The sequence below is a fragment of the Neovison vison genome, chromosome 11, assembly GCF_020171115.1.
Source record: "Neovison vison isolate M4711 chromosome 11, ASM_NN_V1, whole genome shotgun sequence".
Taxonomy (NCBI): domain Eukaryota; kingdom Metazoa; phylum Chordata; class Mammalia; order Carnivora; family Mustelidae; genus Neogale; species Neogale vison.
Window position 1 is genome coordinate 6,028,119 of NC_058101.1, and position 22,781 is coordinate 6,050,899.

Consider the following 22,781-nt stretch of genomic DNA (forward strand, 5'->3'; position numbering starts at 1 on the left):
GAAAACGCCATTAAGCTTTTATTTCCCCCTTAGACTAGCTGGAGCCGACTGTGCTGCCTGGTCCAGACCTCAGGGAAGAACATTCTAAGAAAATTTCTCAGAGAACAAGAATGTCTTTTCTATTAGGTAACAGAAGACCAGCCCCATAACTAGGGAACATTTAGCCTTTGAATGTACCCAGGACAGGCCCTGCCATCTCCTGGTCCATCTATATCCCCATGAAACCCCAAGATGTACCTGTCGTCTTTATTTATCTGGTCTCCAAATCCCACAGTGTCCACGATGGTTAACTTCAGCCGTACGTTGCTTTCCTGAAGCTCGTAACTTCTGGCTTTTAACCGGACACCTGGTTCGTTGTGCGTAGCTGGGTCACTTTCAAATTTGGTGTTGAATAAAGTGTCCATTAACGTGGATTTGCCAATGCCCGTCTCACCTGATGACCACAAGGGAGACAGGACAGAATGTGTCAGTGCCTCTCAGACAGTTGAATTCATCAGAAAATTCTCACTCCTATTTGTAAAATTTTCATCAAAGTATCACCAGAAATTCCATTACGAAAAGAGAGTTCTCTCCATGTGTAAGCTATCAAAGACCTCCCTAGATAGGCCTTAATGAATTCCAGAAACCATTTAGCATAAAAGATCTTGTACTTACAGATCGCGATACTCTTCTTAACCTCTGGATAGAGAAAAAGAACCTGTAAGCTTGCCTGTGGCAGTTTATACATTATAAAGACAGAAACTGTACGTCTTCCTCTCCTAAATACTGGTGTGTAAAATTACCTTACTTTTAAGAATACTGTATTATTTGTTTCTGCTACCAGGGGAAAAAGACCAATCTCATTTACATGACGTGAAGTCATCAAATGATCTGACACCATCTAATGCTGCTGAATAGAATTACATTTCCAAGACAACACTCGTGACGGTGACAGTGACCCCAGCAGACCAGCCGAGGTCACCGAGGGCTTACTCTGTGACAGGCCCCAGGGCAAGGGCTTCCAATGCATTACCACATTTAAATCCTACTACGACCCCCCATGAAACAGGCGCTCCTGTCCCCTCCATTTCACAGATGGGGCAGGTAAGGCCTGGTGATTTAAGGAACTTGCGAAGTCACACTGTTCTGTGGCAGAGCCACGGTCTTCACCCAAGTTTTGCGTGGTTCTAACACCACCACTCAACAAACACAACGTCCCAACTTTCTTATTAGAGAGAAAACCCACGCCTCGTGTTTTCCGGTCGCAGGGACACGTCCGCGTGACGCCTCCTTATCGCTCCCATGTCTCCTTCCCTACGACTGGAGTCAAGACGGAAAAACATTTACTCGGCAGCTCGTCCAGGTTCCGGGTGAAATCTGCGATGATGAAAGTTAATGAGGCGAAAAAGCCCGCAACAAGGGCCTTATTAATTCACATCGAGAACTGACCGCGGCGTTTACTGAAGCCTCGACGCGTGTGACGCGCGCGGGGGGGACCCCAGGCCGCTCCCTTAAGCAAATGCGGACCCCAAATGCGCAGCAAGCACGTCAGCCAGGCCTTCAAACAGTACCAAGCAAGACTCTTTCCCAATCCTAATTCTTATGCCGAGTTAAAAGCGACTGGCAAGGAGGAAGGACCCACGCTTTGGTGGTGGCGGCAACCAAGTGCGACGGTAGAAGAGGGAGGCAGAAATCGAGAGGCAGGATCCGTAAGGAGGCCTTTATTTTTCCAATCTGGAATATTTCCCAATTACACTTTCAGTTCACTTTAAACATGCCAACATGTTGCAACTCTTTCAACAAATCCAAGCCCCATGAGGTTCCTCTTCTAAAGGGTTGCTGTGAAGACTTTTAGGATGGTGACAATTCTATGGGAAAAAGAGCTCTGGGATTTGTAGCTTTAAAAAAGCAACTGTCCCACTGTGTGACAGAATCCTCTTTTCACTTACAAATCAGAGCTTCTGTAACACCCATTACTTTTTTTTTGGGGGGGGGGGGAAGACTTTATTTATGTATTTGACAGAGAGAGATCACAAGCAGACAGAGAGGCAGGCAGAGAGAGAGGAGGAAGCAGACTCCCCGCTGAGCAGAGAGCCCGATGCGGGACTCGATCCCAGGACCCTGAGACCATGACCTGAGCCAAGGCAGAGGCTTAACCCACTGACCCTGCAGGCGCCCCTGCGACACTCATTACTTCCCAGCGCCACGGGAAACTGAAGGAGGGTGGCGCGTTCCTGGATCTGAGTTTCTCTCCTTAGAAGCTTTATCGTGTCTTACCACTCACTGCCTGGAATGAAACTGTGTTAAGTACATCTGCCTCATTCTCTAACCTTTCCCATTAGACAGGCTCTTGATACGCCTAAGCTCAAAGAATGTCCTCCTCCACCAGGCCCCACTCAGCCAGTACTTTTTCCGGTGCCTACAACGTGCCGAGCTCCGTGCCACTCTCCGGGACCACGACAACGAATTAGCTCGACACGGTGTTCTCCCGCTGTTGCTCGGAACCTGACCTGGACATGTGACAGAACAGCAGACTCCACTTCAGCATTACAGAACGACATTCTAAGTGTCTGCATAACCACATTCCTCTCACGAGCAAGACCATACCCTGTGACCACAGGTAACGGGACCGGGACTAGCCCCCGCCCGGAGGCACCGCAGCAGCCTGGTCACTATGCGCCAAGAAAGTGCTCCACACTGGACAGTGGCCTGTCCGTCCAATCAGAACTTCTCCCGTGGGGGGTTTGAATGAGAGATACACAACCCACACACAAAGCAACAGCATGGAAAAGAAAAGGCACACAGAGGGAAGTGAGTAGGCAGAGGCCCTGAGGCAGAAAAGACTGTACGGAAATAGATGATGTGTTGCTGACAGACCCTCAGCAGGGAATACAGGGGGGAAGAGGACGGACAGACACAGTAGGTTAGTACCTGAAATGTCCTCATTAATAATATTTAAGTACATCCTCTGTGACGAGCATGGGTGCTGGGGACAAAATGATGAATAAAAACAGACAACTGACACTGACTGAGCCTCTGTAATATCCTGACTGTCATTCCAGATCTCTGCCAAGTCTGGATACGTAACTGCTGAGCCTGTTTCCGGTTCTCCTTATTTTCCTGGATATTCTTATTAAAAAGCTCACCAAAGGGCGTCTGGGTGGCTCAGATGGTCAAGCATCTGCCTTCAGCTCAGGTCATGATCTCTGCGTCCTGGGATGGACCCCCCACTCCACCCCAGCTCAGCGGGGAGAGTCTGTTTCTTCCTCTCCCTTTGCCAACCCCTCCCCACCCGGTCCCCCGTGCTCTCTCTCAAATGAATAAAATCTTAAAAAAAAAAAAAAAAAAAAGCCCATCAATAAAAGATATCTAAACTAGTCTCTGCTTCCTAATGGGATAGAGCCAACAGCTGATATCTGTGATTCATGGCTTAACAAAATAACCTTGAGCAAAACAAAGTTACTTTGTAATGGACACAAACAAACAGAGCTCTAGCCCTCGGACTCTTAGAATCTGTAGGTCTGTAGGCAATTCAATGCTGACTGCGCCAGAGTCATTTTCCGTGTCTGCTACATTTGTAACTTTCTCAAGTGCTACAAAGTTCTCTTCCAGATTTACCCATTTTCAGAACACAGACAAGGAACAGCAGCACAACTATTTTAGAAAGGTCTCTGCACAAGGTTACACAGTGACCCTGCAAACAGCAATGAAGACTTCAATTTACATGGTAAGGATCCCAGGTTACCTAGACAGGACTGAAATGACCAATCCGTTTTACCAGATTGAGAATTCATTAAGCCCATGTGAATCAGGAATACTGTGCTTTTTTTTTTTTGGTAAGGCAAGGTAGTTTTAATTATCATTTACATTAAGGTGGAAATTATGAACAATTAGCTTTCCAGGCACTACTTATAGCACAGGACTGATCAAGGGCTTGGAAAAACCACTGTTCCTCTAAATTTCAGAGTGCTTTGCTTTCCATTTCTATGCTCTGTGCTTTTAAGGGCCATAATTAGACACAGCTACTCTGGCAGCAGTGTGATTCACCAAAAGCAGTTGAGAAGGAATGACAAATTTTGGAACAAAGAATTACAGAACGAGGGGAGTATGGAGTCCATCATTCATCAGGCCTCTGTCTATCCTCAGAAAGTAGGGCATCTTCTAGAATTCTGAGCCACCCAAAAGAGCAAAAAGGCTTCATTCTAACTGAGTAACAGAAAGCCTAATAAGTTTGGATTCAAACCCAACAACCACAACAATATTTTGAGAAAATATATGACTAACACCAGCTCTGAAGCATTTCAGAACTCCCTAGTGGAGTATCTGGCTCAACACAGGCATTCATCAAAAGTTAACTGAAGGAAAAAAATGATCATGATGATCATTTATACTGAGATTTGCCGTTTGGGTAGATTTTTTGGAGTTTGTTGTTTGTTCTGTTAAAAACACATCTGCCTAAACATTCCGTTGTTACAGCAGAGATTTACTCTTCAAGTTCTATCTGTAGCTTCTGCTTCTTTTGCTCCTGCCAAGCCTGGTGGACGGGACACCCACAGCACAGTCAAACTCTAACCCTTCCATTCTATTCACAGGCTTATTTAAACCACAAGCTCTAAGCTGGACGTTAAAATAAAAAGAAGAAGAAGAAGAAAAAGAAGAATGAAGAAGAGGAGAGAGAGAGTGTGTGTGTGTGAGAAAGAAAGAAAGAAAGAGAAGGAAGGAGGGAGAGAAGGAGGAAGGAAGGAAGAAATTAAGAAAAAAGAAAGAAAGACCCAGTAGGATTACATTTAATTAGAAGGTAATTGTAGATTGATCAAAAAGCCAATCCATGATTCAGCATCTTTTACTGACTTGCCAGGTCTGGCAACTTGTTTAATTATCCAAATAATTGTGCAGGAAGGTCGGCCTGCCTCCTCTAAATATCCAGAATCTTATTCTAGGATGAAGCCGGATAATCAGAGAGCTCTGCTCCTAAGCTGTGTTGTTTTAACTCCTCATCAAATCACCGTCAATGATACGAGCTTTGTCTAGTGCCGCCAGCCTGAGTGAGGGGCGTGCAAGAGCAGCGTGTGACCCTTGGCACTGTGTGGTCAACTGCACCGATCTGGGGGTTTTAGAGATCTAGACCTAACTGCAGTGACACGGAGCGCCTCTCTGCTGAGAACCCCCGGGGAAGATTTTTCTAGGCGAAACTGTTTCATCTGGAGCAACTGTTTTGTTTTCACTTTACGCATACCATAACTCTGTCATCGTTCAACTTTTAGCTGACGCCTGGCACGTAGTATGTGCTCAGTGAGTATCTTCTGGGTGAACGGATTCATTCCATGCTCTGACCACGGGCTGAGAGGCAAGTCCATCCCTGAAGGAACTGCTCCAGACCGACCCTGATAGCTTTAGCTCTGACTTGTCCTGGCTTCTCTTTATTTTCTGGGGCTAATTTTATCTTTATTCATTTACTCATTCACTTCACCCTGTAAATCATTTCATATCCTTTCCTGGAAAAGCAATATGGGATACAAATGTACACCTGAAGCTAATGTAACATGTGTCAGCCACATCCAAATAAAAAAAATTTTAATAAAATTCTTGAGAAAAAAAGATTTAAGTGTAAAATTCCACAGTTTATGTTCATACTATAGTCTTGGCTATGAAGATCTTAAACTTGCATGTTTTCTACTCCTCTTCTGTCATTCTCTCAAAACAACTATGGGGGGTTTACAAGGAAGATTTCTATCTTCCAGATGTATTATTAATTGACTTTGACCCTGCTGAACCGGTGGCTCTTCAAACGCAGGATGCTATAGTGTTTTATCCGTCTGTGTATATACTCAAAGAACTTACATACTTCTGGATCGATGTTGAAGTTTCTCACAGAGTTAATGCCATTTTGGAAAATGAGTAAGGTATATGAATTTAAAATTGTGAAGAAAGGTTGAGTAATTCTGATTCCCTAGAGAATTACATCACGGTAAGAAAAGGCTTTATGCAAATACAGCTTTAGGGGTGATTTAGTATGTCATAAGCAAGAGAGAGGTGGGGGTCTGGCATCCAATTTAACACCAAAAGAGTTTTCTTCCCTATTAAGTGAACACTACTCTCCTCTTTATTACACTTCTTTTCAGGATTCAACAGGAATGGGTTCTGATACCAGACACTGAACTCGTGGCCTCTAACACTAGCTCATGCCAGGATGAATCACTGCCCTGGTTCGTTTCCCCTCTTCGCAACCTAAAAGCTCTTGCTACAAAATAAAATTAAAATTCAAGGCTTTCTTGTTAAACACAATCAGTTTCCTTACTAGGATCGTAACTCTCTTCTTAAAATTCTCATTTCCTTCCCATATTTATCACATGAAAATAAAGTAATGATGCTTTAAATAGCACGCACGTGCATAGTGTGTTAAAAAAAAAATACATATGGACAGTAGAGTGACAAGGTGAAAAGTACCATGGATATACTTAAATTAAATGACACCTACTCCTCTACGTGGCTGTCAAATATTTTGATCAAATAGAATACTTTTCCACAGACTCTGACTTTAAAAATAGATGGACCATTGTGAATGGAACTGAAAGGTATTATGCTGAGCTAAAGAAGTCAATCAGAGAAAGACAATCATCCCAGGACTTCCTTCCTATGTGGAAAATAAGAAACGGCACAGAGGACCATAGGGGAAGGGAGGCAAACTGAATGGGAAGTCATGAGAGAGGGAGAAACACCATGAGAGACTCTTTTAACTATAGAAGGGTTGCTGGAAGGGTGGAGGTTGGGGGGCTGGGATAATGGGGTGATGGGCATGAAGGAGGGCGTGCGATGTGAGAGCCCTGGGCCTTATACGCAACTGAAAAATTACTGAACACTACATCTGAACCTAATGATGTACTCTATGTTGGCTACTTGAATTGAAATAATATAAATAAATAGATAGATGGCAGTGAGAGTTGGTTTCTGATAGATATTTTGCTGTAAATTACTTGTGGGAAAGGGATCTGATGTGTTCTGCCCTCTGTGCGTAAGTATGCTTAATGTTTAATGCTGACCCTGGGACCCGGGTCTCCCGAAGGGCTCATGGGGGCTCCAACCAGGTTCCAAACGGTCATGGAAGCGAACCTGGCCAGCTAGATACACCGCATGGAGGAACGCCCAGGACTTACTGTAGCGTAAAAAAAAAAGAAAGAAAGAAAGTGCAAAAGAATATGGACAGTGTGATCTCATTGGTGTTGGTGTAAAACCAAAACACTGAAGTACTTGCATAACTGCGCGGGAGCTGTTTATCTGCCCAGTGTGCGGCTCCTCCACGCCCAACCTCCTTTCCCATCACATCTTCTTCCTCACAGGGCACCTGTGGTGTTTTATGCTGAACTAACCCTGTATTCCAACCCGTGTGGGCAAGTGACTCCGGCCTGGTCCATCAGAGACGTCCTGTGACTGTTCAGCGAGACCCGTCAGGAACGGCTCTGTTGTCCTCAGGGGCCGCTAGGCCAGCACCTGCTGCCGGGAGCCGCACCTGCTGCCGGGAGCCGCACCTGCTGCCGGGAGCCGCACCTGCTGCCGGGAGCCGCACCTGCTGCCGGGAGCCGCACCTGCTGCCGGGAGCCGCACCTGCTGCCGGGAGCCGCACCTGCTGCCGGGAGCCGCACCTGCTGCCGGGAGCCGCACCTGCTGCCGGGAGCCGCACCTGCTGCCGCGAGCCGCACCTGCTGCCGCACCTGCTGCCGCACCTGCTGCCGCACCTGCTGCCGCGAGCCGCACCGGCTACCGCGAGCCGCACCTGCTGCCGCACCTGCTGCCGCGAGCCGCACCTGCTGCCGCGAGCCACACCGGCCACCTGAAGCCGCCCGCCCGCACATGAGGCCCCGCAGAAGCAAGCAGGACCAAGAATCAGACACGGCCTCCAGAAGACTCTGCGAATGCCCAGAACCAGCTGATCTTAATTACACGACTGAGGGCAGGACTCTTTCAGTGTGTTCGGAGCTGCGGAGGCCTCTTAACTGAGTTTCAACTGGATTTCTGGAATTCTCTGTGGAAACTTTCCTAACACAAAAACAGAGAGAAACACAACACTGCCGGCCTTGAAGATGGAGGAAAGTGTCCCTGAGTGAAGGATGCCGGCAGCCTCTAGAAGCTGGCAACAGCAAGGCAACGGACACTCCCCCACAGGTTGTGGAAAGAAACTCAGCCCTGTGGATGCCTTGATTTTAGCCTGGTAGGACTTCTACAGAACTACAAGATAATAAGCCAGTGTTGTTTAAAGCCACCAAAAATAATTTTTAAGTACAGAAAAATGTTAAGATTTGTAGAAGGATTCCACAGGGCTATGCTAGGGAATGGAAATGAGGGCAGGAGGGGGAAGGGGGTAGGGAAGAGCTCCTAATTAAAATATATATATGGATTATTTTAATTAAATCAAAAAACTAATTTTAAACCTGTTTAAGAATGAGCCCAGAATAAATATCTAAAAATGATAGGTCTTCTCACCTACCCGGGGAAGTCAGAATAGCAGCTGCTTTACAAATCCATCCGGGCAGCGCGGATGTGGCTTGTGATGAATTCCAACTAGCCTCATGATCGTGCTACGTACACGGGGTCAGCCAGGGAGCCCACACGCCCACTGCACACCTCACATCGACTCAAACCAGGTCCTTCCAGCAAGCCCAATCCCACTGGAAGCCTTTATCCTACTTGCAGGGGCAGGGGCATAACTGCTACATGTGTTCTTGAAGCTGATCTTGGAGACAGGGCTGGGGGAGGCAGGCAAGAGAAGCCAGAGTAGTAATTGGCCTATAATTCAGAGCACTTTTCAACAGAAAATCAACAAACTGCCAACAAATTGCTACGCTAATGAAGAATTGCCCTGCTCCGCAACGAGCATTTACCCTCGGAGAAAGGACAACTCCTTTATGCCACTCTGCAGAACCAGCTGCCATTCGGGGGCTCCCCTGCTGAATTTTAAACAGCCTCATGTCGGGAAAAGGGGGATGCAGGAGAGCTGGCTGCTCTGGTCGTGTTTCTCTCGAGTTCTTCTCTTACCCGACGCTTAAGACCTAATGCCAGAGTGAACTGGTCTAGTGCACAAGTCAGTGTGGCTTTCTACCAACGAACCCCCAGTACAGGGGCTACATTTAATATGTTCAGGTTTTTTGAAAAAGAAAATATCCGTCCCTTCCCCTAATAACTAACATTTTAAAAATGGTGGTTCTTATATTCAACATCTACCTTTTTTAAATTCAGTTCATTTTACTTGGACAAGAGAAGTCAGTCTGGTACATTCGGCCAAGCTCAGGCGAAGGACGGTCCACTTGCCCATACACGTAACCTCCTGGTCTGTCTCAGGGTGAGGTCTCCCACGCATATACCGGAGGACAAGAGGACAACAGCAAGAACGACGCAGCCCGAGCCCCTTCACCGCCGTACAGCCTGGCCGCTCGCCTGGAGCGACCGTGAAGGGAGGGCCGTCACCTGTCCCAGCAGCATTTCTGCGTCAAACCAACAGATTTGTTTGATTTCCTCCAGACTTCTACTAGTTTCCTCCTCACCTTCTTTTCTGCCTTTCCTTTAAAAAGCATATGGCTAGAGAGAAGAAAAACGCCAAGGCCAGAGGCCCAGACGAACGCACATCTGCAAGATATGAATAAAACACACTGAGGAGGTAGATAAATCCAGTCTCTTGGATTTTTTCCCATTGATCGATCAGGAATGCACTAAAGGTCAGTTTTTGATTCCAATTTAAAGACACACAATTAATTTGTAATTTAGGCAGAAAATTTATTCCAGATATAAAACAGAATTCTACATTCTTTTGCTCTAAAAACCAGAAATATAAACATTAGGTTTATTATAGAAGTTAAGAGTAATTTCAGATTTTATACCTCTAAAAAGACTTCAGTGGAGGTTTCTATTGCACGGTAGTCAGAGAGCCGAGAAATAAATTCTAAATATGCTTTTGAATGCTCTCTCTATGCGTGTTCCTGTCAGTCCCTTCTTCCAACTTCCTATAGTCTTGCCAGGCTCTAAGACTCTCACCCCACCAAAAATGAAAGTGTTTTAATAACACTGAACTGACCACTTGACAGTGTGACACACATAAAAATACCAATTTGAGTAACATCACAAAGTTCATGAAACATTTACCACATACAAGTCCCAATCTTTGTAACTCTGCGACATACACAGTGTATTACTGCCCGGGCTTACTAATGAGAGAAAGAAGACTCGTACGAGTACCATTCCCCTATTTCCCCGAAACGTGTCCCTCTGACAGTCACCTGCCAACACTTCAGGATCAGAGTCCTTGCTAAGCAGCCAGCGATGAGTCACTTACCAACACACAGGATGTTGAAACAGAATCCTTGAGAAGTAGACTTATTGACCAGTTGGTCCGGGAGACTGTCAAATCCGACATGTCCAGAAAGGGACAAGTTTCGAAGCTCTTCATTCTGGAATTTCAGAGGGAAACGTTTGAGAATTCAGGAACGATGCCACCAAGTTACCCCGCGCTGTGGCTGTGGCTGTGACCCTCTCCCTGCGTTGACAAAGAAGATTCCCTCTAAACCCACATCCTCCTTGCCGTCTACAAACTGAAGCAACTAAAAATCCCAAAGCCACACTCTTTCCACAAAATCACATGGACTCCCAAAGCAGACTTTCTCCCAAGGAATCTCACTTCTGCTTCCAAGTGTACTGGTCCGGGGAAATACCTGCTTCTAGCCTGGCAGACAGGCATGAAGTGACATAAAAAACCCACCATGATGTTGTTTTTTTCAAGAATTCAAGAAAAACTTTCAATTTACTTCAACCCAGAGTATAAAATAAGAACATTCTTCCAGACACAGAAAGGAACTCTGTGACCCTCAGAATGGAAGATACATACTTGTTACAACTATAAAAATTCTGTACCACCATAAATGCAACATATTTAAAACTCCTCAGCGCTTGAAGTGGTCCTGTCTCCACCATCAGCTCTACGGGATTTTGGGGGCATCTTTGCTTCCGCCTCCAGAGCACCCAGCATGGGCTCCGCACTCACTGGGCCTCCTCCAGTGAGGAGACTGGGATAAGAGAGTTCTCATACACTAAAAAATGTGGGTGATTCATGCTATTTTAGAATGGTGCTGACTCCCTCCATGACTCTGAATGTGTCTCGGATGTACTGGGCGGTCATCTGTGACAATCTCCTTTCCCAAGAAAACAGAGGTGAGCTGTGGTCCCTCCATTTCAACATCATGGTTACCGATATTGAAATCAGATACTGATATCTAGATATTGAAACTAATCTAGATATTCAAAGTCCCCTTGAAAGCAAGACTCCTGGTGTTCTTTCTGATTCAGTTACCAATGTTTTTGTATTCAAAATACCAAAGTCTGAGTAAGAAAATGAGCCCCACAACCCTATTTTTTTTTTTCATAAAAAAGAAGTTTTGCAAAGGACCATTTCATCGGTATTTTTAAAAAGATCGGATTCCTTCCTCTGCGTTACGTAATGATGACTGGGATTTCTCTTCACTGTCAAGGACGGAGACTCCGTCTTCCCATCCCCGTGGTCACTATCCAGGCCGAGAAAAAGGCCTCCCTCGACACAGTGACTTTAAAGGAACGTTTCACGAACAATGTAATGGCTAAGGTCCTTGCCACTCTAAAATTCTAATTCTGTGAAATACAACCCAAACCTGGCACACTGCCCGAGTCCCATGGTGGCCGCTGCAGGTACGAGGTCAATGGGACAGAGAGCAGATGCCTGGTCTATGAATAGTTTCCTTGAAACCTGCCAGCAGCGAACAGGAGACTGAAGAGGAGGCACTTATCCTTGAACAGGATGGCGCGGCGACAGCTCCCCGAGCAGCTTGGTAGCAGACCCCACGGGCAGCAGACCCCACGGGCAGCAGACCCCACGGGCAGGAGGCCCCAGGGCAGCAGACCCCACGGGCAGGAGGCCCCACGGCAGCAGACCCCACGGGCAGCAGACCCCACGGGCAGCAGACCCCACGGGCAGGAGGCCCCAGGGCAGCAGACCCCACGGGCAGGAGGCCCCACGGCAGCAGACCCCACGGCAGCAGACCCCACGGGCAGCAGACCCCAGGGCAGCAGGCCTGGTCGCTGGCCACGCCTCCTCACACCACCACCCGGCCCTAATTCTACCACCTGCCCCTTCCTTTTCCAGACCTCAAAGGTTCAGACAGCAGGTATTTTTAGGGTGTTTACCACATCCTCCAAGGGGGAGGAGGATCTGAAATGAGTCTGGGTTCTATTTAGAACTCTTGCCGCCACCGCTGTTAGTGGCTGCTGTGCTCAGGCCAGGAGATCCACGGCACCAGCCTCCCTCTGCCTTCCATCTCTGACCCAAACCGTCAGCGAACGGCCTGAAAGGAGGCAAGGCAGGGACGAGCCATCGCCCTCGTCCCCGCCACAACAATTCTTCTCATTTCCGGGGGGAGGAGGGGCAGCGGGGGGACGGTGGGGGAGGGAGAGTAGTTTATGACTGTGGCTTCTGCATTGTTGGGTTTTTAGATCAAACAGATACCCACCCGTGAGCCAATCCTGGGAAAGAATCCGAGTCGGTAATTATAGCTCTCATCCCAGAACCCAACGCACAGCATCTCATATTCTCACCATTTCCAAAACACGAGAAACCACCCACGCACCCACTGAGTATTTTTATACCCACTGAAAACCACATACAAAATGAAGGGTTATAAAACAGTTTGGTCTTGAAATTTTTTTAAATTTAAATGTATTTCTTCAGAGTCTTCTAACTCTGGACTATGAAGTATGTACATTTCATATTGCCATTTTAAAATTCCATAATTTGAGCCTAATTCTCTGCCCAATATTAAAGGAACCTGGAGGGTCACTGGCCATCAGTATGTGACTGGAAGTAGCGAAGTAGGAAGTCCCTCCTGTGGTTCACCAGCAGGTTTAAAAACTAGAAAGCACTGCAGGGAAAGCAAGTAGAGGCTCTAAGTCACACACAACAGCTGAACCGAATTCCTACGTCCCAGAATTTTATGTCACCGCGTTTACTGCTTCTTGCCTTAATCTCTCCCCCCAAAAGCGTAGGATCTCTTTTGAATCAATGGGTGCAGTCTTTGGGCATTTCATGTATCATCATGTCTTCGACCACTACCACGCATCTGGAAATAACTCTCAGCTTTCTACCTCTATTACTGAACTTTTTGCCCGAGTTCCAGCTCTGAATCTCTATCAAAGGGACGATTCTCGTGGGTTACCCCATCAGCACCTCAAACTGATGTTCCTGAAACCGAAATCGTATTTCTCTATCCCTATCTTACCGACGTGTGAGACCCAGGTGTCCCTTGCATAAATTCTGAAGTGTGATCAAGACCGGTATCCTCCGCCCCTTTATTCCCACCGACTCAACCACCTTCCGTCTGGTCCCTCCGGTCCCTCCTCTCTCTCTTTTGCTGCAAAAGGGATCTCGGAACTCAAAGGCCCCCAATCCAGACTCCTTGGCCTGCCATCTCAGGACCTCCATGGGCTAATCTCAAATCTCCTACCTAATCTCCCACTTCTCCCTACAGGGCACCTAGCACTGAAGCTCAGCCCTGACCCTTACTACTCCTGAGATGGGCCCACATTTCTCACCAACAGGGTTTATTCACACCATGTCCTCCATCTGGGGAGACCTGATAGCCAATGTCTACGTATCCACACCTTCCAGATCCTGCAGAATGTGATCTCCAGCACTATCCTTATTATTAAATCTCAGAGAGAATTTCAGTAAACATACCCCTTACCAATGCAAGGAAAATAATGACTGGATAAAGAGGGGTCAGGCCATTTGGTAATCCACGACCATCATAACCGCTAATATTCATCGACCATTTCCAATGTTCCAGAAAAGCCTTAATAATGAGCTAGTTAATTTATCTTAACAATTCTACAAGACAGTTACTATTATGACCCAAACTCAACTTTAGATGAGAAAACAGAGGCACTTAAGTTTAGTGATTTACCCAAGGTCGCACAGCTAGTAAGTTGAAGACCTGAAATCTGGGCCCAGACGTCAGGTTCTAGACTCTAGAGACCTTGCACTTAGCCATGGTAGGGCACGATGACCTACAAACTTCTCAGACAGCCCCAGACAATACAATGGTTTCAGCTGCTACCAAAATCCAGTATGTTAAGGGTGGGGGGGGCTCTCTAAAGTCATAATTCTTTGGCAACCATGAGAAATGTAAGTTGAGAATTCGAACTGGCGAAGGAGCTCTGCATGTATTTTCACTTGTCCTGGCAACGCCAAGGCCAGGAGGTTACGGCACGCGAAACCGGTAATACAAGGCTTAGTTTTGACCATTCCTTCAAATGAACGCACCAACATGGAACCACTAAGTAAGTAACAATAAGACCTTAGTTGATTTAGCCCTGTGTTTGCTGCTCTATCTAGGGAGGAGCTGTACTTCCATGCCTACTCCATCTTGAAATGGCTTGTGACTAACTCTATGGTATAAAATAATTTAACAACCTCATTTTTCTCTTTTCAGGTCACTTTCACGTGGGCACAATTATTTATTTGCTCATTCCAAAATACTCACTGCTCAAAGCACTCAGGGACCAGGTATTACTCTTGTTACTCACTGATCAGCTCTCTTCCTGCCTGATCAGTGAGTAACACTTACTTACTGAATGGTAAGAGGTTTACCATTTAGGGGCGCCTGTGTGGTTCAGCTGGTTTAGCGGGCGACTCCTGATTTCAGCTCCGTCATGACCTCAGGATCCTGGGATCAAACCCCACATTGAGCTCTGCACTCAGTGAGGAGCCTGCTTGAGGATTCTCGCTCCCTCTCTGCCCCTCCCCCAACTTGTGCACTCACATGCTCTCTCTCCCTCAAATAAGCAAATCTTTAAGTAAATCTCTCTCTCTCCCTCAAATAAGTAAATCTTAAGAAAGACTGACTTATGCGAGGGAGAGAGCGAGCGCGCATGGTGGGGGTGGGTGAGAGCAGAGGGAGAAGGAAAGAGAAATCCAAGTGGACCCCGTGCTCTGCTTGGAGCCCAACTTGGAGCTTGATCTCAGGACCCCAAGACCGCAACCTCAGCTGAAACCAAAAGTCAGACGCTCAACTGACCCAGGCACCCCTAAAATAAATAAATCTTAAAATTTAAAAAAAAGGAAGAGATTTACCACTAGCAGTAGAGACAGGACATCATGAATATAATACCACTAAGGATTAAAGTGATAAAATATCATGACTTTATGGCTGATATGAGGAGGGAAGCAGCTTTTGGACAGGGAAATTCAAAAACACCTTGTGGAGGCCAAAGCTCCCCAACATGACCAGGGGAACAAAAGTCCAGCTTGCAGAAGCCTCCTAGGTGAGAGTCATCCATGCCCAAAGGGTCACTTTACTCTGAATGTATACTCTGAAGTTTATAATTGGCCAATTTTTTCAGAAGACGCCTGGCTGACTTCATTATTAAAATAATTATAAAGTAAATTATTTATGAATGTGTGCCAACACCTACCTTCTGAGTGCTGCTTTAAAACAACCATTAAAAAAAAAAAAGAAAAAAGAAAAAAAAGGGGGCGCCTGGGTGTCTCAGTGGGTTAAGCCTCTGCCTTCAGCTCAGGTCATGATCCCAGGGTCCTGGGATCGAGCCCCGCATCGGGCTCTCTGCTCAGCAGGGAGCCTATTTCCCCTTCTCTTTCTGCCTGCCTCTCTGCCTACTTGTGATCTTTCTCTCTGTGTCAAATAAATAAATAAAATCTTAAAAAATAAAAAGATAAAAAATGGAACAGGGTCCACAGCCTGAGTGGCTTAACGGTCGGGCTTCTGACCCTTGACTTCAGCTCCAGTCTTGATGGGATTCTCTCCCTCCGCCCCTCCATGCACTCAATCTCTCTCTCTCTCTCAAAATAAAATAAAAATAAAAATAAAAATAAAATAAAATAAAATTCCACAACTCCAGATCTTGCTTTAGCAGGGACAGGAGGGCAAAGGGTTCGGAGTCGGACAGGCGCGATCTGAACCCCAGCTCTGCTCCCTACTTTTTTTCGTCTGTGACGGAGCCCTTGGCGGGGGGTTGGGAGGAGGGAAGCCATCAGTAAGTACAAGAGCGCCCAGCACTGAACGGGTCCTCGGAAACCTGGGTTTCCTTTCTCTAATTCGGTGGGAGGAAAGAGGACGGATTTTCCACTCCTGCACGAAGGACCAATGCCGGTGCTGGGGCGCGTGCCGGGAGGGCCTGCGGGTCAGCAAAACCCTCAGACGAACGGAGAAAGAAAAACCACGAAGGGAAGAACAGAATGAACAAAAAGTCGAGGAGAGGCAGAGAAGATTCGAGCAGAAGAAAATTCACCCTAAATAAGAAAGTCACTTACAAAGCTGGGGGGGGAAGCCACAGAATCACGTTCCAATTCGCAGGCATCAGCACCTGCACAGCTGGAACCCATTCTGGATTCCCCTCTTTTTCCTCTGTTTCAAGCCAGCCCAGAGCCTCCTGAAACTGGGTGTCCCCGCACAGGTTCTATTCACCACCTTCAAAATGAAAGGACAATTCTTCTCCGATTTTAAAACTGAAGGCTTCAGTGGGTGTGGTCAGGTGATCTCCAGCGGCTGATCTTATCAGCCAGCAGAAGCCAGGGAGCAAGTTACCAAGGTGATACATGTTTTAATGGACATTGCAAGCAATTACACTGAATTTTTACCTTTAAAAATAGATATTACCATTTAAACTTAGAAAGATTTCAGGCCTTTAAAATGATATATTTTTTTAAACTTGAGCAATAGAGATGCCTGTGTGACTCAGTGGGTTAGAGCCTCTGCTTTCGCTCGGGTCATGGTTCCGGGGTCCTGGGATGGAGCCCCGTGTCGGGCTCTTTGCTCAGCAGGAGGCCTGCTTCCCCCGTCTCTCTCTATACCTGCCTCTCTGCCTACTTGTGATCTCTGTCAAATAAATTTAAAAAAAAAAAAAGACTTTAAACTTGAGCAATAACTTTTATGCATTCATTTAGAGAGCTGGAGATTTTGTTGACAAAAAGTGGTCATTGTATTCTTCTCAAATCCTCATTTTATACATAATAAGTTATACTGTCCCACCTTCATTTAAAGGCCTCATCTTTAAATGAAGAGATTTTACCAAGCAGCCTCTAAAAAAGTCTTGGTTCTAATACTAATTCTATGGTTTCCTGAATCTGTTAACTACAGATGCATAAATCCAATTCTGTCACGTTGCTTGAAGACAGCCAACACAAGGCACAAAATCCCTGGTAGTATGTTTTCTCTTGCCAAATCAAGGCAGCTCAATTTTTAAACGACCCTTGGAAGCGAGTGTCTATCAGTTATCCTAGGAAACTCCAAACCTAATAGAAATCTGTGTATATGCCTGTTTTCCAGCTTAACTTTTCATTTCTGCGTGACTGTAATAATGACGACAGTTTTTTAAAAAGTTATAAAGAGCTCCCCCTTTATAACTGCCCTGCTTAAATACACTTCTTCCTTCAGCTGTATCTGCTATCTTCCACAAGATTTTTGAAAAGTGGGTTTACAGCCTCAAAAGAAAACAGAAAACAACGCTTCTGTGTAAGTAAGTTAATTATCTGTGTTCAAGGAAAAAAGGAAATCTTTCTTCACGCTTTCATTCACTCCACCAATACGGACTGAGTACCGTGGGTGCTAGATACTGTGCTGGGGAGGGGAGGGGAGGAAACAAAGCATCCCGGACGCACGCACCACAGCCCAGTGGGCCACATCGATGGAGTCAACAGTCACAAGCATATCGTCATACACTACCCAAAAGCATGGGACACAGCACCACAGTACGACTCGCAGGACCAGCACCAGCCTGCAGCAGGTCCAAACAGAATCCACGGCAGCACCGGCGGGCAGTCACCAAGCCGCGCCCCCCCCAACCCCGGCCTACGGCCTATGTGCAAGTTTCATGTAATCAGATGCAAATAAAGAGTATTTTTGACCAGCATTGCCTGAAGGGAGGAGGTAGAAATGATTAAGACTTTAAAAGAATGTCCAATTTCAAGTGAAGCTGAGATAGGACCATAGGACATAGGCCCTTTGTTCTCTGTCTTTCCCCCGTAAAGATGCCCACTTGGGAGAAAGAGCAGGTACGTGTCCCTTCCTCGCCTCAGGTGCTGCCTTGCGTTTGAGGTCCTGTTTGGCTGTACAGATGCCGCCTCGCCGAAGCACTGCTGTTCCTTACACGAAATCCTTGACGGAGCACCAGCCAGTACTGGAGGAATCGAGGCCCCACAAAACTGCCGCAGAGGTTTTACCCGAGGGCCTGGTGGGTCGTTTTCGTAAACACACGCTCTTATCTAACTACATTTTAGAGAGTATTGAACTGGTTTCATATTCTCTTTTAAAGAAAGAGAAGTTGGTGGGAACATGGGCAACACCCTTAGTTCCCATGCAAAAGGGAAAACTCTGGAATGCGAAACATCTCAAACCACAACTATGAAGCCCGCATGGGGATGTTTTCAAGGCCAGGCATTGCTGGGGTCATTTCCATAATATGAAATGTCTGAAGCATCTCATTACCAGTGAGGACTGCGTTCTTTAAGGATGACTTGGAGAACATTTGTGATTCTGCCTGTCATCTATAACATGAAATCCGAAGGTCAGAGCCAAGAAAACCCCGAAGGAAATTGTCTCACACAAGCAGCAGAACAGAGGGAGCCAGGAAGAAGAGGGAACCGTGAGGAGGAAAACCGTAAGAGGAAAGAACTTGAGAGCAGCCCGGCTGGAAGCGGGGCCTGAGAAGGAGCGTCCAAGGGCGAGCCCCCGGCCAGAAAGCCGGGTAGATCAGCTCTGACAAGCCCGGGCGCCAGCCTCCCAGCCTCAAAACCACCCCCAGGAACCAGAAAAGATCCTGATTCATATTGAGTAACTGCTCCAGTTTCAAGTGCCATTTCAAAGTAAGGCTCTGCAAAGGACTGCCAGACAAGGAACAAATTCTGCTTTTCCAGATCCTTGCAAAAATAATGTGGGGTGTTTTCTTTGGGAATAGTATGACTATAGGGAAATTTTACTTTCTAGGTTATATTTCCGTAATATTTGACTTACTGCAAAACATACACCCCACACCTTTTAAACAGAAAATAAATAAAAGGTTTTAAACATCAGAAATTGCTATAAGGGATAATAAATAACAAATAAATAATAAAAATCCTTTTAAAGGAGGTCATCCTGCAATTCTTTTTTCTTTTTTTAAAGATTTTATTTATTTACTTGACAGAGATCACAAGTAGGCAGAGAGGCAGGCAGAGAGAAAGGGAGAAGCAGGCTCCCTGCCAAGCAGATAGCCCGATGCGGGGCTCGATCCCAGGACCCTGAGATCATGACCTGGGCTGAAGGCAGAAGCTTTAACCCACTGAGCCACCCAGGCGCCCCACATCCTGCAATTCTTATTGTGGCTAATAGATAGGCGATAGAATAAAATATACAAGCAGTTATTTTTTCTAATAGCAGAACCAAATCACATTGGAAGTGATCAAAGTGAGCAGAAAAGCAGAACAACTCAGGAAATTGCCTGACGGGTGAAGTCAGAGGACTCAGGGCAACTCCGCCGTTACTGAGCTGTGTGACCCAGGAAGCGGAAGTCATGGGAACTTCTCAGCCTCAGGTCTGCCAGCTTTAAGGTAAAGCACTTCACGGGGCATTGCACGAATTAACGGAATTTTTCTCAGATGACTTCTTCCTGCCCCCGCTTAGTGACTTTCCAAAGGCTAATGACTGCTTGTCATACCCGTATCCCCTCCTCTCCCCTGTGCATCCGTGGCCCAGGCACTGCTAAGCCAACATCTCCTAAGTGGAACTTGCCCTATCCCCCATTCAACTTAAATCTGTCCTTCCTCACTTTTTCTTCTGTTAAATGGCAACCTCTACTTCAAGGTATCAGAGAGTCCCGGTCCCCTACAATAACACTGGTCAGCATGCATATCACTAGCCCTGATTAAAAGTGTACACAAATTTATACACTTTCACCCTCTTGCAGGAAGAAAAAAAAGTCCACTGTATAACCACAAGCCCCCCTGCTGGCCTCTGAGTTCAACAGTGAGGACTTCTGGAGGACTTGAGGACATCCGAGCCAAGCCGGCTTTTCTCCTCTGCACCCCGACCTAATAACCGCCTCCCACACCTTTCTTAGCCAAATCTTTCCCATCGGACCCTTTAACAGACTGAATCCCGTCTATCAGCTGATTCATGACTTGAATATTCCGCTCCTCCTAGCACTACCCCCATCAGACTTCACCGAAGTGCATGTCTGTGTGACGTTTGACACAATCACGTTCCCCAGCCTCCTCGTTCTCAGGTAAGGAGGCAGACAGAGCAGCCGATGGGTCCCCCGGGCCAGGTGAAGATACAGGACCACAGGAGGAGCCAGAGCCCTGGAGCCTGGCCCACCCTCTCTCCATCACTCTTGGGGCTGGCTCTGAAGGTGAGAAGTCACAGTGGTTGCTGAGTGAGCCTGACCCCCAAGCCTGGAAACACACGGGGTTCTAGCTCTCCGCCGGTGGCCCCCAGCTCCCTACGGTGCCCCCAGCTCCCTACGTCTTCTCGGTATCTCACCGCCCATCACAGCAACGGCCCACATGGCCTCCTAGATGAGGGTCGCACCTCTGACCCAACGGTCGTGGTATCTGAAGTGAACAGAGCCCCCAGCTGCTGCTCCTGAGCCCAGATCCCAAGGGGAGGGGGTGGGCTGGGGAGGGGAGGAGGGCGTGGGAGGTAGTGCCGAATGACCAGTGAATCGGACTTTCGGCGATCCAGAAACTGTACAAAATGGAAGCACTTTCTTCTTACAGACAGAATGTTTTTCTAGAAGTCCGTGCGAACTCGGAGAGATTCCATCTCCCTGCGTGCCAAGAATTAACAACGACCAAAAAAGACATTTTCTTAAATTTCCGAAGACGACTTTTTCTTTTTTTTTCCTGAGTCAAAGTGACTAATGCCTGGAACAGCCTAACATCACAAAGTGCTGATCAGCAGAAAGTCTCGAGTTTGGGAAGGACGAGGCCCACATGTGCCTTCCAGACACTCTGACCAACTGCTGGGCTCAGAGGAAGGGGGCGGGGGAGGGCCGCGACGAGAAGTATTGAGAAAGGCACGGTCCAGTGAGAAACAGATGCGGCAGCTGCCCTCTCCACCCCTGCACCTCGCAGAGACGACGAGAAGCCCCTCCCGTGGCCGCCTGGGAAAGTTAATGAGAAAACCACGGAGGAGGGTCATGATCATCCGAAGGACCTCCGGCTCCGCAGCAGGATCCCAAAGACCCAGATCCCGTGGCAAACACACCACCTCTCTGGCCGAGGAGAAAAGCACCCAAGTCTCAGTTACTCATCGGCCCTGCCTGTATGATGTCCTATGGCTTCCACGCAAATTTTCTCAGAACAGTGATGAATAGGAGGTCAAAGATTATTAAGGGCCCTTATCAGTTGGAAGCTTTCCCCTCAACTTCTTACCTACGTTTCTACTCCCCAAAGTCACAGGTCAATTCCTTAGTTCTTCCCGGCTGAGAAATACCGCAGCTTGGTTTGTGTGTTTCTACTTGCTGAGCACATTCATCAGCAAATAATGAAATCTGGATGGGACACTGCCTTCCCTTCTATCACCGGATATAAATGAGCCCTTCCTTTTTGAAAGATACCATTTATTTCTGTCCCTTTTGGATGGAAGGGGATTTCAGTTATGGTAATGACCACGTAATGGTAGTCCCTGAAAAGAAGAGGAAAAATCCAAACCCGCTCTGAGGCTGTCATGAACGTTTCAGTCCCCACCTGACTACGGAAGGTTGCCATTTTCGGGCCGCACTCAGTCCCTAACCCAGGCTGGTCTGGAACATCTCTGAGTGCAGTGACAGATTTCCAGCCCCTGAAAATTGAGGGGCTATACCAAAAATGCCCAGAGCCATGGCAAATACATTCCCAGGAAATAAACATAAAATTAACATTTGATATCACTCTGCAAGTATTATGAAACAATTCTGACCAAAATTCTCAAGCCTTCCTAAGAGTTCTACTTCGTCTTGGTCTCAGCCCTGGATGAAACACTACCAGGATGGCATAGGGGTTGTTGACATACATTTGGGGGCATTATTAATTTCCTATTGCCATGGAACAAATCATCAGGAGCTAGGGGCTTGAAGCAACACTTATTTATCAGCTCGTGGTTGTGAAGGTCAGAAGTCTGGATGGGGCATGGCTGGGTTCTCTGCTCAGGATCTCACAAGGCTAAAATCAAGGCGGTGACCAAGCTGAGTTTGGATCTGGAAGTTCTGGGGGCAAATTCCACTTCCAAGCTGGTGTGGGTTGGTGTCAGAATTCAATCCCCTGCAGCTATAGGACGGAGGTCCTCCTCTCCGTGCCCACTGTCAGCCAGGGACTGACACAGGGGTCACCCGGAGTTCCCAGCCATGTGGCCGTCTCCTCTCCACCGCCAACAGGGAACCTCTCATATCCCTCTTCACATTTCAAATCTTCAAGAAAAGTCGGTTCCTTTCAAGGCACTGATCAGGTCAGGCCCACCCGGGAAAATCCTCGTACCTTAAGTGAGCTATGCCATAACATAACTTAATCACGGGGGCGACTATCTCACCACCTTCCCAAGCTCTGGGTGTTACACGATACGGGTGGGGTGCGTTCACCAGGGAGCCGGGATGGGGGCCATTTTAGGGTTCTGTGTTGTAACAGTCCCTGTTTAACTTTAGGGTATGGTAAGATTAGCATTTATCGAACTCAAAACAAAAGACAAGTCTCCAGGAGAAAAAAAAGACAAATGAGTAAGAGCACAGTAATCTAGATCTCCCTCAAGTTACGAAGGCAAGTGAACCAC

General features: G+C 46.9%; 1 protein-coding gene across 7 annotated transcripts in view; it reads right to left on the reverse strand.

The window, feature by feature from the left end:
* SEPTIN11 (septin 11) overlaps positions 1-22,781 on the reverse strand; it is an 87,422-nt gene that overhangs the window by 32,212 nt on the left and 32,429 nt on the right. For all 7 annotated transcript variants that reach the window (XM_044224628.1, XM_044224624.1, XM_044224622.1 and 4 more), the window contains exons 2-3: positions 10,301-10,415; positions 238-433 (exon numbers count right to left, since the gene is read on the reverse strand). In XM_044224628.1, the coding sequence (XP_044080563.1) occupies positions 238-433; positions 10,301-10,415 (311 nt within the window). The remainder of the gene's footprint in view (positions 1-237; positions 434-10,300; positions 10,416-22,781) is intronic.